Source organism: Bufo gargarizans, chromosome 2 (genome assembly GCF_014858855.1).
Source record: "Bufo gargarizans isolate SCDJY-AF-19 chromosome 2, ASM1485885v1, whole genome shotgun sequence".
In the NCBI taxonomy this organism is placed as follows: Eukaryota; Metazoa; Chordata; class Amphibia; order Anura; family Bufonidae; genus Bufo; species Bufo gargarizans.
The window spans coordinates 383,661,301-383,674,591 of record NC_058081.1 but is presented as its reverse complement, the minus strand read 5'-3'; the positions used below and the strand labels follow the sequence as shown (position 1 = coordinate 383,674,591).

Below are 13,291 nucleotides of genomic sequence, written 5' to 3'. Positions count from 1 at the left end.
ACAAGGACACATCTGGTAATGTCACATCGCTCAGCCCCACATGACAGGTGCCTGATAACCGAGCAGTGGAGGGCGGACTCTGGGTGGTCACCCCCGGTGTTTCAGTCACACAGACACATCGCTCAGCCCCACATGACAGGTGCCTGATAACCGGGCCGAGGAGGGCGGACTCTGGGTGGTCACCCCGGGTGTTTCAGTCACACAGACACATCGCTCAGCCCCACATGACAGGTGCCTGATAACCGGGCCGAGGAGGGCGGACTCTGGGTGGCCACCCCGGGTGTTTCAGTCACAAGGACACATCTGGTAATGTTACTGAGCTCAGCCCCACATGACAGGTGCCTGATAACCGGGCAGTGGAGGGCAGACTCTGGGTGGTCACCCCGGGTGTTTCAGTCACACAGACACATCGCTCAGCCCCACATGACAGGTGCCTGATAACCGGGCCGAGGAGGGCGGACTCTGGGTGGTCACCCCGGGTGTTTCAGTCACACAGACACATCGCTCAGCCCCACATGACAGGTGCCTGATAACCGGGCAGAGGAGGGCGGACTCTGGGTGGTCACCCCGGGTGTTTCAGTCACACAGACACATCGCTCAGCCCCACATGACAGGTGCCTGATAACCGGGCAGAGGAGGGCGGACTCTGGGTGGCCACCCCGGGTGTTTCAGTCACAAGGACACATCTGGTAATGTCACTGAGCTCAGCCCCACATGACAGGTGCCTGATAACCGGGCCGAGGAGGGCGGACTCTGGGTGGCCACCCCGGGTGTTTCAGTCACAAGGACACATCTGGTAATGTTACTGAGCTCAGCCCCACATGACAGGTGCCTGATAACCGGGCAGTGGAGGGCGGACTCTGGGTGGTCACCTTGCAGCCTATGGGAGGCCCCGCGCTCAGGCCGCCCCACGAGTGTATAGTCCGTGCTGTGGCCAGTACATAGCACAGGCCGCCTGGTAGTCACAGTTATCTGTTGCTGTGCTTCCCCGCAGGGTTCAGCCCTCCTCTTCCGCCCGGGCGCCCGCCTCCCCCCAGCCATGCGAGACTATGATGAGGCGACCTCCTTCCTCGGGGACTGGGGGCCCTTTCAGCTGACCATCTTCTTCCTCCTCAGCGCCAGCATCATACCCAATGGCTTCACCGGGCTCTCCGCTGTCTTCCTGGTCGCTATTCCTGAGCACCGGTGCCTGGTGCCCGACAGTGCCAACCTGAGCCAGGCTTGGAAGAATGTCAGCATCCCCTGGGAGGAGAAGGATGGGCAGCCGGTGGAGAGCAGGTGCTGGAGGTACAGGCTGGACACCCTGAGGAACTACTCTGCCCTGGGGCTCCTTCCTGGGGTGGACGTCAATGTGGAGGACATCGAGAAGGAGAAGTGTCTGGACGGCTGGCGCTATGACCGGGACCTCTACCACTCCACCGTAGTCACCGAGGTCAGTGTTGTGTCCTGTACCGCATTATATCGGGTCACGTTAATTTTACAATCTGGCTTCTCACCTTTTATAACTTTGAATATCTCTGCTTGCTGACAGTGAATAGAGCCTTCTTGTATATATCCAGAGGCTGACCTACAAGGACCTAGGACACTCTCTGAATAGTCAGTAGAGCAACTGCCAGGTCTGAAAGTGGCAGCATCCACTGCTTTGGTCTGATTCTGGCTCTACATCAGTCTGTTTTCCATGGGTGGTTGCTAGGAGACAATGTAAAAGTGAAAGCACTGATGTGACCAGTGAATGATGTGCTGATGTTCTAATACGCAGTGGGTATTGATAGTGTGAACATACTTTAATAGGGTCTGTCAGGTTTCGGTACGGGTCCAAAACGTTTAGAGAACTATGTGAACAGCATAATAGGTTTTGTAAGGTTCTGTTCACATTGCTTTTCTTGCTTCCATGAGTATTTCCCTAGTCTATATTACAGAGACATATACCGGTCATGACTCGCAGTGTATATAAGGCTGAGTTCACACCAGCGTTCAGCCTTTCCGTTCTCCTGCTCCGTTATAGGAGCAGGAGAACGGAAAGGACGGATTGGGCACATAACTGAGGCGAGCGGAGCCTACGGACCCACTGCGGAGCCTACGGACCCACTGCGGCAAGTGTGAAAGTACCCTAAGGCTACTTTCACATTAGCGTTTTTCTTTTCCGGCATAGAGTTCCGTCCTAGGAGCTCTATACCGAAAAATAACTGATCAGGCATATCCCCATGCATTCTGAATGGAGAGTAATCTGTTCAGGATGCATAAGGATGTCTTCAGTTCAGTCATTTTGACTGATCAGGCAAAAGAGAAAACCGTAGCATGCTACGGTTTTATCTCCGGCGAAAACAACTGTACTTGCCTGAATGTATTAGTTCAAAATACCGGAGTGCCGGATCCATCCTTCCAGTCTGCGCATGCGCAGACCTTTAAAAATTAGAAAAAAATAAATACTGGATGTGTTTTACCTGATGACACCAGAAAAACGGATCCGGTATTGCAATGCATTTTTCTGACTGATCATGATCCTGATCAGTCAGAAAAAATGACATGCGTTTGCATACAGTTTGCCTGATCAGGCAGGCAGTTCAGACAACGGAACTGCCTGCCGGAATCAAACAACGCAAGTGTGAAAGTACCCTTACTGTATACAGACATGTGCGACACGTATTGGCCTGTGGTGCCTTGTGCCCTGCTGCTCCTGATAGTTTACTACTATGTATCAGTGCAGTGGAAATATATCTGCGTGGAGCTCAGGCTGTTTAACCGCCTCCGGACCGCCTAACGCAGAATTTTTTTTTGATCACTGCACAATCACTTTACACACACTGCGGCGATTAAAAAAATCTGTTTTGATATTTTTTATCAACCGCAGCGGCCTCTGGTACTTCGCTAGCCTCCCCTTTGTAAGACAGGCTTGCTTTTTTTTCTTGGGTAGTCTCAGGGAATACCCCTAAATTTAGTTGCCCACATGTCAAACAGGGGGTATTCCTCTGAAGAGGCCTACAGGCTTCTGACCCAGTCGGATGAGGAGTGGGAACCCTCATCTGATGAATCCAGCGGGTCAGAATACGAACCTGTAGAAAGCAGTGGCTCTCTGACCCAAAGTTCGGACGAGGAGGCTGAGGTCCCTGATAGCACCAGGCGTACCCGGCCCCGTGTCGCTAGACCACAGGTTGCGCAGGATCCGCTTCAAGAGCAGCAGAGTGGGGCTGGTGCTGTCGGATTACGTGGTGAGGCATACACCAGCAGCCCAGCCCTCCCTGGACCTAGTACCAGCACTGCCGTACAACCTGGTGAAGTAGCGAGCACCAGAAGGGCAGTTGAAGCTGGTACGGTGGCACGTGCAGTAGTGACCCCATCGCAGCCACCGCAAAGACGTGCCCGTAGAGCCCCTAGAATCCCTGAGGTGCTGGCAAACCCTGATTGGCAGTCCCCAACTTCAGCCGCACCTGTAGTTTTCCCTTCCACTGCCCAGTCTGGAGTTCGGGTTGAGACAGCTCAGATCGGTTCGGCCCTGGGATTTTTTGAGCTGTTCTTGACTGCGGAGCTCTTAGACACAGTTGTGGCCGAAACAAACAGGTATGCCACACAATTTATCACCGCTAACCCGGGAAGCTTTTATGCCCAGCCTTTCCGGTGGAAACCAGTCCAAGTTTCCGAAATTAAAACTTTTCTGGGCCTCCTCCTCAACATGGGTCTAACTAAAAAGCATGAATTGCGGTCATATTGGTCCACGAACCCAATTCATCACATGCCCATGTTCTCTGCTGCTATGTCCAGGGCACGTTTTGAGGCCATCCTGCGTTTCCTGCACTTTAGTGACAACACCGCCTCCCGTCCCAGAGGCCACCCTGCTTTTGACCAGCTCCACAAAATTTGGCCCCTCATAGACCATTTCAACCTGAAATTTGCAGATTTGTATACCCCAGAGCAAAACATCTGCATAGACGAGTCCCTGATACATTTTACGGGGCGCCTTGGCTTCAAACAATACATCCCAAGCAAGCGCGCCCGGTATGGGGTCAAATTGTATAAGCTTTGTGAAAGGGCCACAGGCTATACCCACAAATTTCGGATCTATGAGGGAAAAGATCAGACCCGGGAGCCGGTCGGTTGCCCTGACTACCTGGGGAGCAGTGGGAAGACAGTCTGGGACTTGGTGTCACCCTTATTCGGCAAGGGGTACCATCTTTATGTGGACAATTTTTACACAAGTGTGGCCCTCTTTAGGCATTTGTTTCTAGAACGGATTGGCGCCTGTGGTACCGCGCGAACTAGTCGCGTGGGCTTCCCCCAACGGCTCGTTACCACCCGTCTTGCAAGGGGGCAGAGGGCCGCACTGTGTAACGAAGAACTGCTCGCGGTGAAATGGAGAGACAAGCGTGACGTTTACATGCTCTCCTCCATTCACGCAGACACGACAATACAAATTGAGCGAGCAACCCGTGTCATTGAAAAGCCCCTCTCAGTCCACGACTATAATTTGCTAATGGGAGGGGTGGACTTCAATGACCAGATGTTGTCTCCGTATTTAGTTTCCCGCAGAACCAGACGCTGGTATAAGAAGGTGTCTGTATATTTAATTCAATTGGCTCTGTATAATAGTTTTGTTCTCTACAGTAAGGCTGGGAGAACTGGATCCTTCCTCAAATTTCAGGAAGAGATCATCGAGAACCTCCTGTACCCAGGCGGTTCCGTGGCCCCATCCACCAGTGTAGTTAGCCGTCTACACGAGCGACATTTCCCCAATGTCGTTCCTGGTACCTCAACCCAACCGTCACCCCGAAAAAGATGTCGTGTCTGTAGCAGGAGTGGAATAAGGCGTGACACCCGCTATTTCTGTCCTGACTGTCCTGACCACCCTGCCCTATGCTTTGGAGAGTGTTTCTGGAAGTACCACTCACAGGTACACTATTAGCATAGGGATCATCTCACCAGGACAGGCACACAGGGCTATTAGGGCCCATTCACTCACACAGCTGCTACAAACGTCTCCTTTCACCTGGGACAAAGTGCATAACGCACTTCGCCACATCTTTGGGCGATTTGCGCTTTGCACATTGACCCATGGGGAAGGAGAGGTTTGTTCTATAAAGGTAAAAAAAAAAAAAAACACCAGTAAGCAAAAAAGGTTAATGTTCAGTTAAAAAAGTTAAAGTTTATATATTTTATTCCAAAGTTAATAAAATTATTGCGTTGCGGCCTGGTTTTTTCTTTTTTTTTTTTACCTTCCAGGTGGACCAACCGATCGATTAGCTGCAGCACCGATGTGCATTCTGACAGAAGCATTGCGCTGCTGTCAGATTACACGCAAGTCGGTGTATGCGGCGCTGCAAGACGAGATTTCTACTCTGCAGTAACAGATACGTTTGCCAAGGCATACGAGCTGAGGAGGAGGCGGCGTTCCTATGCTTTGGCAAACACTTATATATGGCAACCTATATATATATATATATATATATATATATATATATATATATATATATATATAAAAAATCCGGGCAATGATTTATTCATCCACATTGATTAATGTGAATGGAGAAATCTGGTTTGCCAGGGCATACGAGCTAAGTGGGTATGGATGTAGGGCGGAGCTCCTATGTCCTGGCAGACGCCTTTCCCCTCCATTATTTTTATTTTTTTTGGCAGAGATTTTTTCATCCACATTGATCGATGCGAATGAAGAAATCTGTGCCGTTCATTTTTTTCTTTCAGCCCAGAGGCTGAACGAAAAAAAAAATCTCATTACCTGTATGCTCAATATAAGGGTCCATTCACACTTCCGTTGTTTCTTTCCTGATCTCTTCCGTTTTTTGCTGAACAGATCTGGACCCATTCATTTTCAATGGGTCCTGAAAAAAAATCTGACATTGTGCTGTCCGTTTTTTTTCAGGACCCATTGAAAATGAATGAGTCCAGATCTGGTCCAGATCTGTTCAGCAAAAAACTGAACAGATCAGGAAACAAACAACGGACGTGTGAATGGACCCTAAGGCCCCATGCACACGATCCGAAAGAACACGGATGCACACAAGATTGGTATCCGTGTTCGTGATCCGTGGCCGTAGGTTGCTTTCATACAGACGGATCCGAAGATCTGTCTGCATAAAAGCTTTTTCTGATCTAAGTTTTCACTTCGTGAAAACTCATATCCGACAGTATATTCTAACACAGAAGCGTTCCCATGGTGATGGGGACGCTTCTAGTTAGAATACACTGCAAACTTTGTACAAGACTGCCCCCTGCTGCCTGGCAGCACCCGATCTCTTACAGGGGGATATGATAGCACAATTAACCCCTTCAGGTGCGGCACCTAAAGGGGTTAATTGTACTATCATATTCCCCTGTAAGAGATCAGGGCTGCCAGGCAGCAGGGGGCAAACCCCCTCCCCAGTTTGAATATCGTTGGTGGCACAGTGTGCGCCCCCCATCGGGCCCCCCCTTCCTCCCTCTAATGTTAGAAATCGTTGGTGGCACAGTGTGCGCCCACCATCGCCCCCTCCCCCTCCCTCCCTCTATTGTAATAAATCGTTGGTGGCGCAGTGTGCGCCCACCATCGCCCCCTCCCCCTCCCTCCCTCTATTGTAATAAATCGTTGGTGGCACAGTGTGCGCCCACCATCGGCCCCCCTCCCTCTTTAGCAGTAACAACATTGGTGGCAGTGTGCGGCCTCCCATTCCCCCCCCCCATCATTGGTGGCAGCGGAGTTCCGATCAGAGTCCCAGTTTAATCGCTGGGGCTCCGATTGGTAACCATGGCAACCAGGAAGCTACTGCAGCCCTGGTTGCCATGGTTACTTAGCAATAGTACAACAGTAGAAGATTCATACTTGCCTGCTTGCTGCTGCGATGTCTGTGAACGGCCGGGAGCTCCTCCTACTGGTAAGTGACAGTTCTTTAGCAATGCGCCGCACAGACCTTTCACTTACTAGTAGGTGGAGCTCCCGGCCGGACACAGACATCGCAGCAGCAAGCAGGTAACTATGAGTCTTCTACTATTGTACTATTGCTAAGTAACCATGGCAACCAGGACTGCAGTAGCGTCCTGGTTGCCATGGTTACCGATCTGAGCCCCAGTGATTAAACTGGGACTCCGATCGGAACTCCGCTGCCACCAATGATGGGGGGGGGGGGGAATGGGAGGCCGCACACTGCCACCAATGTTGTTACTGCTATAGAGGGAGGGGGGGGGGGGGCGATGGTGGGCGCACACTTTTTTTGCTGTCTTAGCATGCGCAGACTGCAATGCCGGATCTGTTTTGCCGGAACACTCTGGGCCGCATTTCAATGGAAAAAATTGCTGGCAAGTGTTCTGGAATTTTGGACGGAGATAAAACCCCAGCATGCTGCGGTATTATCTCTGTCCTGAAAAGGCAAAAAGACTGAACTGAAGACATACTGATGCATCCTGAACGGATTGTTCTCCATTCAGAATGCATTAGGGTACTTTCACACTTGCGTTTTTCTTTTCCGGCATAGAGTTCCGTCACAGGGGCTCTATACCGGAAAAGAACTGATCCGTCATATCCCCATGCATTCTGAATGGAGAGTAATCCGTTCAGTTTGCATCAGGATGTCTTCAGTTCAGTCGTTTTGACTGATCAGGCAAAAGAGAAAACCGCAGCATGCTACGGTTTTCTCTCCGGCCAAAAAAACTGAAGACATGCCTGAACGCCGGATCCGGCATTTTTCCCCATAGGAATGTATTAGCGCCGGATCCGGCATTCAGAATACCGGAATGCCGGATCCGTCGTTCCGGCATGCGCATGCGCAGATCGGTAAAAATGAGAAAAATGTACAAGACGGATCCGTCGGTCCGCATGACAAGCGGAGAGACGGATCCGTACTTGCAATGCATTTGTGAGACGGATCCGCATCCGGATCCGTCTCACAAATGCTTTCAGGCAGCAGCAGATCGGCGGATCCGGCGGCCAGTTCCGACTACGGAACTGCCCGCCGGATCACACTGCCGCAAGTGTGAAAGTAGCCTTAGGATAAAACTGATCAGTTATTTTCCGGTATTGAGCCCCTTGGACGGAACTTAATACCGGAAAACAAAAATGCTAGTGTGAAAGTACCCTAAGCCCCAAAGGAAATATGGTTCTAACCAAGCATTAGGTCTGGATGGGTCTTCAGCCTCTGAATGTTTCCATTCTCTGACTGCAATCAGAGATTTTAAATTAAGCTGTATTTGCACATAACGTGCCCCCTAGGGATGCCTATAATTTGGATATTCTCTATTCGGTTTTTAAAAATCCAGCAGAGGCTAATACCCACCATAAATGGTAAGTGATAGTGACCATTTGTTTACCACCATAATGTATAAAGTCTGTAACCCGACCTATAAAAGCGTGCGCTGTCCATTCACTTCTGTGGGGGCTTCCGAAAATGGCCAAACACGCTCGCTCAGCTATTTACTAAAGTACCATATTGGTGAATAGAAAGGATGCCAGGCATGTATGTATGCATGCTGTCCTTAAGGGGCCCATTCACACACCCGGGGGTGTAACTACCATAGTGGCAGACCAGGCGACTACTATGGGGCCCAGGGCAAGAGGGGGGCCAGTCTTAGTTGGGATTATCTCCTCTTCTACTGGAGGTGAACACTTGGTCAGGACTCTATCCAAAGGAACAACTTTAAGCAAATGAAGCAGTGGAAAAATGCCCCAAGGGTCATAGAAAAGGGTTTAGACATAAACCCTTCTCCCTTCTTTCCTGTGTGGGGGGGGGGGGGGGGCTTGGTTTGATCCTTGCTATGGGGCCCTTACTTCTCTATGTACGCCACTGCACACATCCGTATATTTCTGTCCGCATCCATAATGCGGATCGGATGCGGACCCATTAATTTCAGTCAGGCCCCAAAATATAGGGACAGCACACGTGTGGTGTCCACATCCGTATGTCTGTTCTGCGGCTCCACAAAAAATCTAGAGCATGTGCTATTCTTGTCCGTATTGCAAAAATGGATACTGTCGTGTGAATGAGGCTTTACTTCTGGGACCCCATTAGGAAGACAGGAGTGGGACCTATCTGACACTGATGGTCTATCCTAGCGATATGCTGTAAACATGATGGGACATGGAAGACTTGCAAGAATACAGCGGCTCACCCCCTCACCGTATGGATAAGGTGCTCACCCTCAGGACCTCAGAAAACAAGAGGAGGTGTAAGCAATATGAAGGGGCACACTCAGAAGGGAAACACAAGATAGTAACGAATAATGGACTTTATTAGTCTAAAAGCAAACCCCTAAAAAAATATATAAAAACATACATGTAGACACACATATACCTATGCAAATGATGTGAAATTTTCCTACAATAGGGAGGAATTCTCATGGGTGTATTGAAGTCCCACAATTCTGTGTATACAACAGGGTGCCAGCAATGTCCTATAAATATACGTGGATAAACGTGAATGCTGCTCATATACCGAAACCACAGCGCACAATGTTTATGCTGCGCTGTATTCCGTAGCGTGTAAGAGACACAACTGGTACCAAGTGTCAGCTAAATCCAAAGTGTTCACTCCACAGTGCAATTGATTATATATAACTTATGCTACTGCAGTCCCGGTTGCCATGGTTACTTAGCAATTTGTAGAAGCATCATACTTACCTGCGAGCTGCGATGTCTGTGTCCGGCCGGGAACTCCTCCTACTGGTAAGTGACAGGTCTGTGTGGTGCATTGCCTAATGATCTGTCACTTACCAGTAGGAGGAGTTCCCGGCTGGACACAGACATCGCAGCTCGCAGGTAAGTATGATGCTTCTACAAATTGCTAAGTAACCATGGCAACCGGGACTCCGATCGGTACTCTCCACTGCCACCAATGATAGGGGGGAGATTTTAATTAGGGGGGGGGGGGGCAGTCATGTACACAGTTTTTTAGTATATTCTAACCTGAAGCATCCCCATCACCATGGGAATGGCTCTGTGTTAGAATATACTGTCGGATCTGAGTTTCACGATCTAACTCGTATCCGACGGTATATTCTAACATAGAGGCGTTCCCATGTCGATGGGGACGCTTCAAGTTAAAATATACCATCGGATTGGAGGAAACTCCGATCCGATGGTATAAAAGGGACTCCTGACTTTACATTAAAAGTCAATGGGGGACAGATCCGTTTGCAATTGCACCATATTGTGTCAACGTCAAGCGGATCCGTCCCCATTGACTTGCATTGTAATTCAGGACGGATCCGTTTGGCTCCGCACGGCCAGACGGACACCAAAACGACTTTTTTTTCATGTCCGTGGATCCTCCAAAAATCAACGAAGACCCACGGACGAAAAAACGGTCATGGATCACGGACCTACGGACCCTGTTTTTGCGAACCGTGAAAAAAATACTGTCGTGTGCATGAGGCCTAAGGGTCTATTCACACGTCCGCAATTTCGTTTCTCATTTTGCGGAACGGAATTGCGTACCCATTCATTTCTATGGAGCAGCACAATGTGCTGCACGGACACGGAATTGCGGACCCGCATATCCGGGTCCGCAACTCCGTTCCCGAAAAAAATGGAACATGTCCTATTCTTGTCCGCAATTGTGGACAAGAATAGGCATATTCTATTAGTGCCGGCAATGTGCGGTCTGAAAAATGCGGAACGCACATTGCCGCTGTTCGTGTTTTGCAGATCTGTGGATCTGAAAAATACCTTGCGGACGTGTGAATGGAGCCTTAAAGGGAACCTGTCACCAGGATTTTGGCCATAGAGCTGGGGACATGGGCTGCTAGATGGCCGCTAGCACATCTGCAATACCCAGTCCCCATAGCTCTCTGTGCTTTTATTGTGTTAAAAAAAACGTTTTGATCCATATGCAAATGAACCTCATATGTGTCCTGTATCCAGAGATGAGTCCAGCGGAAAGGAGCCCAGCACTGCCCCGCGTCCTCCGAATCTCCTCCTTGCTGGCTGACATCACAGAGCTGGAGCGCCGAAATCTCGCGATGCGCGAGCTAGCGGCATAAGCACAGGGAACGAACTACGCATGCGCTAGCTCGCGCATCGCGAGACTTCGGCGCTCCAGCTCTGTGACGTGCCATTAAAGGGATTGGCCGCAGTCATCACAGGACCAAGCCATTTCGGGTCAGATTTGAAATGAAGCAGTGGACAGTGTTGCTGGAATAAGCAAGCCTGGGGACAGATGTTTTCTTTTTTTTTAAAGGGATTATCCAGGAATGAAGAAAGTGAAAATACTTAAATATTATAAATATATTCCCAAATACCTTTCATTAGTTATAATGGCTTGTTTTGTCTGGGGAGCAATCATCAGGGGAAATAAAATGGCCGCCGTTCTATTAGTACACACACAACCTATCCTAATCACACAGCAGGACAAATTACTTCACAACACTGATATAAAGAGCTGCCTTATCCTCCTCTCTGCTCTGCTTGTCAGGGATTATGATCCTGAATACAGTTTAATATGATCTTTAGCTGAATCTCTGTGGAAATGGAGATCATGAGGAGATATGAAGTACAGAGAGGACAGACAGGACAGACTGGTAATGTGGGGCTTTGGTAATGGAGACTGCACACAAGTGCTGCTGCTCATTATCCACATCCCCACCCTCCTCCCATGTCTCCTCATCTTCTCCATTCTCACAGAGATTCACCTGTCAGGGATTATGATCCTGAATACAAGCAGAAAAGAGGATGAGGCAGCTCTTTACCTCGGTGTTGTGAAGTAACTTGTCCTCCTGTATGATTAGGACAGGTTTTGTGTGTGCTAATAGGACGGCAGCCATTTTATTTCCCCTAATGATTGCTCCCCAGACAAAATAAACCATTATTGCTAATGAAAGGTATTTTGGGAATATATTTATATTTATTTTTCTGCATTATATTTCAGAAAAAATTCTAAGTCTGAAAGTTATTCAGACGGATCCGTCCAGACTTTACATTGAAAGTTAATGGGGGCCATATTGTGTCAACTTCAAACGGATCCGTCCCCATTGACTTATATTGTAAGTCTGGACGGATCCGATTGGCTCTGCACGGCCAGGCGGACACCCGAACGCTGAGCGGAACGGAGGCCAAACAGTGCCATACTGATGCATTCTGATCCGCATCCACTCAGAATGCATTAGGGTTGTATGGATCCGTTCGGGGCCGCTTGTGAGAACCTTCAAATGGAACTCACAAGCGGAACCCCGAACGCAAGTGTGAAAGTAGCCTAAATCTCTTGCTATAATTCCAGTTTGTTGTTCTCTCAACCACCAAGACACACAACGTTGAACAGGAGTCTTTCAGTTCATGGATTCTGTCCCTCTCAGTGTGTGATAAGTAGTGATTACTTGCACATCAACAAACAGGCTTCATCCAATTCTTGAGGTTTCATGTGGCTAAAAAACGGAGCTAGTTGCTTGAAAATGTGATCATCAGCAGACCTTAGCGACACCAGAATGTGGCCAAAGGGTTGGCCACATTCTGGCTATTGTTGACAAATGTGTATGTAAGATGATTATATGACATTTACTAAAATGACCTTTGTTGATATTGTACACCATTTTCTACATTTCATAATATATTCTCTCTTGTTGGTCAAGCCTTTTGTGCTGTTCACACAGAGGTGCTGTCCATAAAATGGCTGCTGATGGAAGATCATGTGACTAGGAAAATTATTCAGTTTCCTCGATTCAGACACACTGCACCTGCACTAAATTCTCAACATTCCAAGTGCAGATGGCAGGGTTATTTTTGCCTGGTCACATGACCCTCCATCAGCAGCCATCATATGGACAGGTCTTCTGTTTGGACAGCACAGAAGAATTGCCCAAAAAGTGGACATGACTTATGAAATAAAGCAAACTGTACAGAAAATCAACAAAGGCTGGATTCAGGTCATATAGTCATCTTACCTACATATTGGTCAAAATTTGCCAACCCCTTTTAAACTTTTTTTTTTTTTTTTTTATGTATTTTTCGCTTTATAGGATGCACCCCAGGTTTAAGGAGGAAAATAAGATAGAAATATTTTTCATCAGACGCCCATAAATATCAGGACATCAGATCAGGACTTCACATTTAACACCCTTAACAGGACATGACATCAACCCTTCATGTCAGACCTCAGATCAGCCCACCTTTTCAGATCCCCATCAGACTTCAGATTAGCCCACCTTGTCAGACCCTCTTCAGACCTCAAATCAGCCCACCTTGTCAGACCCTCCTCAGATCAACCCACCTTGTCCGACCCCCATCAGACTAAAATAATAAACTCCTCTTACCTATCCTGCGTCGCGGCTCCTCTCCACCTCCGGCAGAAGTTGCCCTCCCCATTTTCCTGGCCTGCGTGCAGCG

The 13,291-nt window shown here is 48.7% G+C and overlaps 1 protein-coding gene across 1 annotated transcript in view; it reads left to right on the top strand.

Moving 5' to 3' along the window:
- Positions 1-453: 453 nt before the first annotated feature.
- Positions 454-13,291, top strand: part of LOC122926283 (solute carrier family 22 member 5-like) — a 130,580-nt gene continuing 117,742 nt past the window's right edge. Inside the window, exon 1 of the mRNA XM_044277657.1 lies at positions 454-1,432. Within this exon, the coding sequence (XP_044133592.1) occupies positions 1,040-1,432 (393 nt within the window). The 5' untranslated portion in view covers positions 454-1,039. The remainder of the gene's footprint in view (positions 1,433-13,291) is intronic.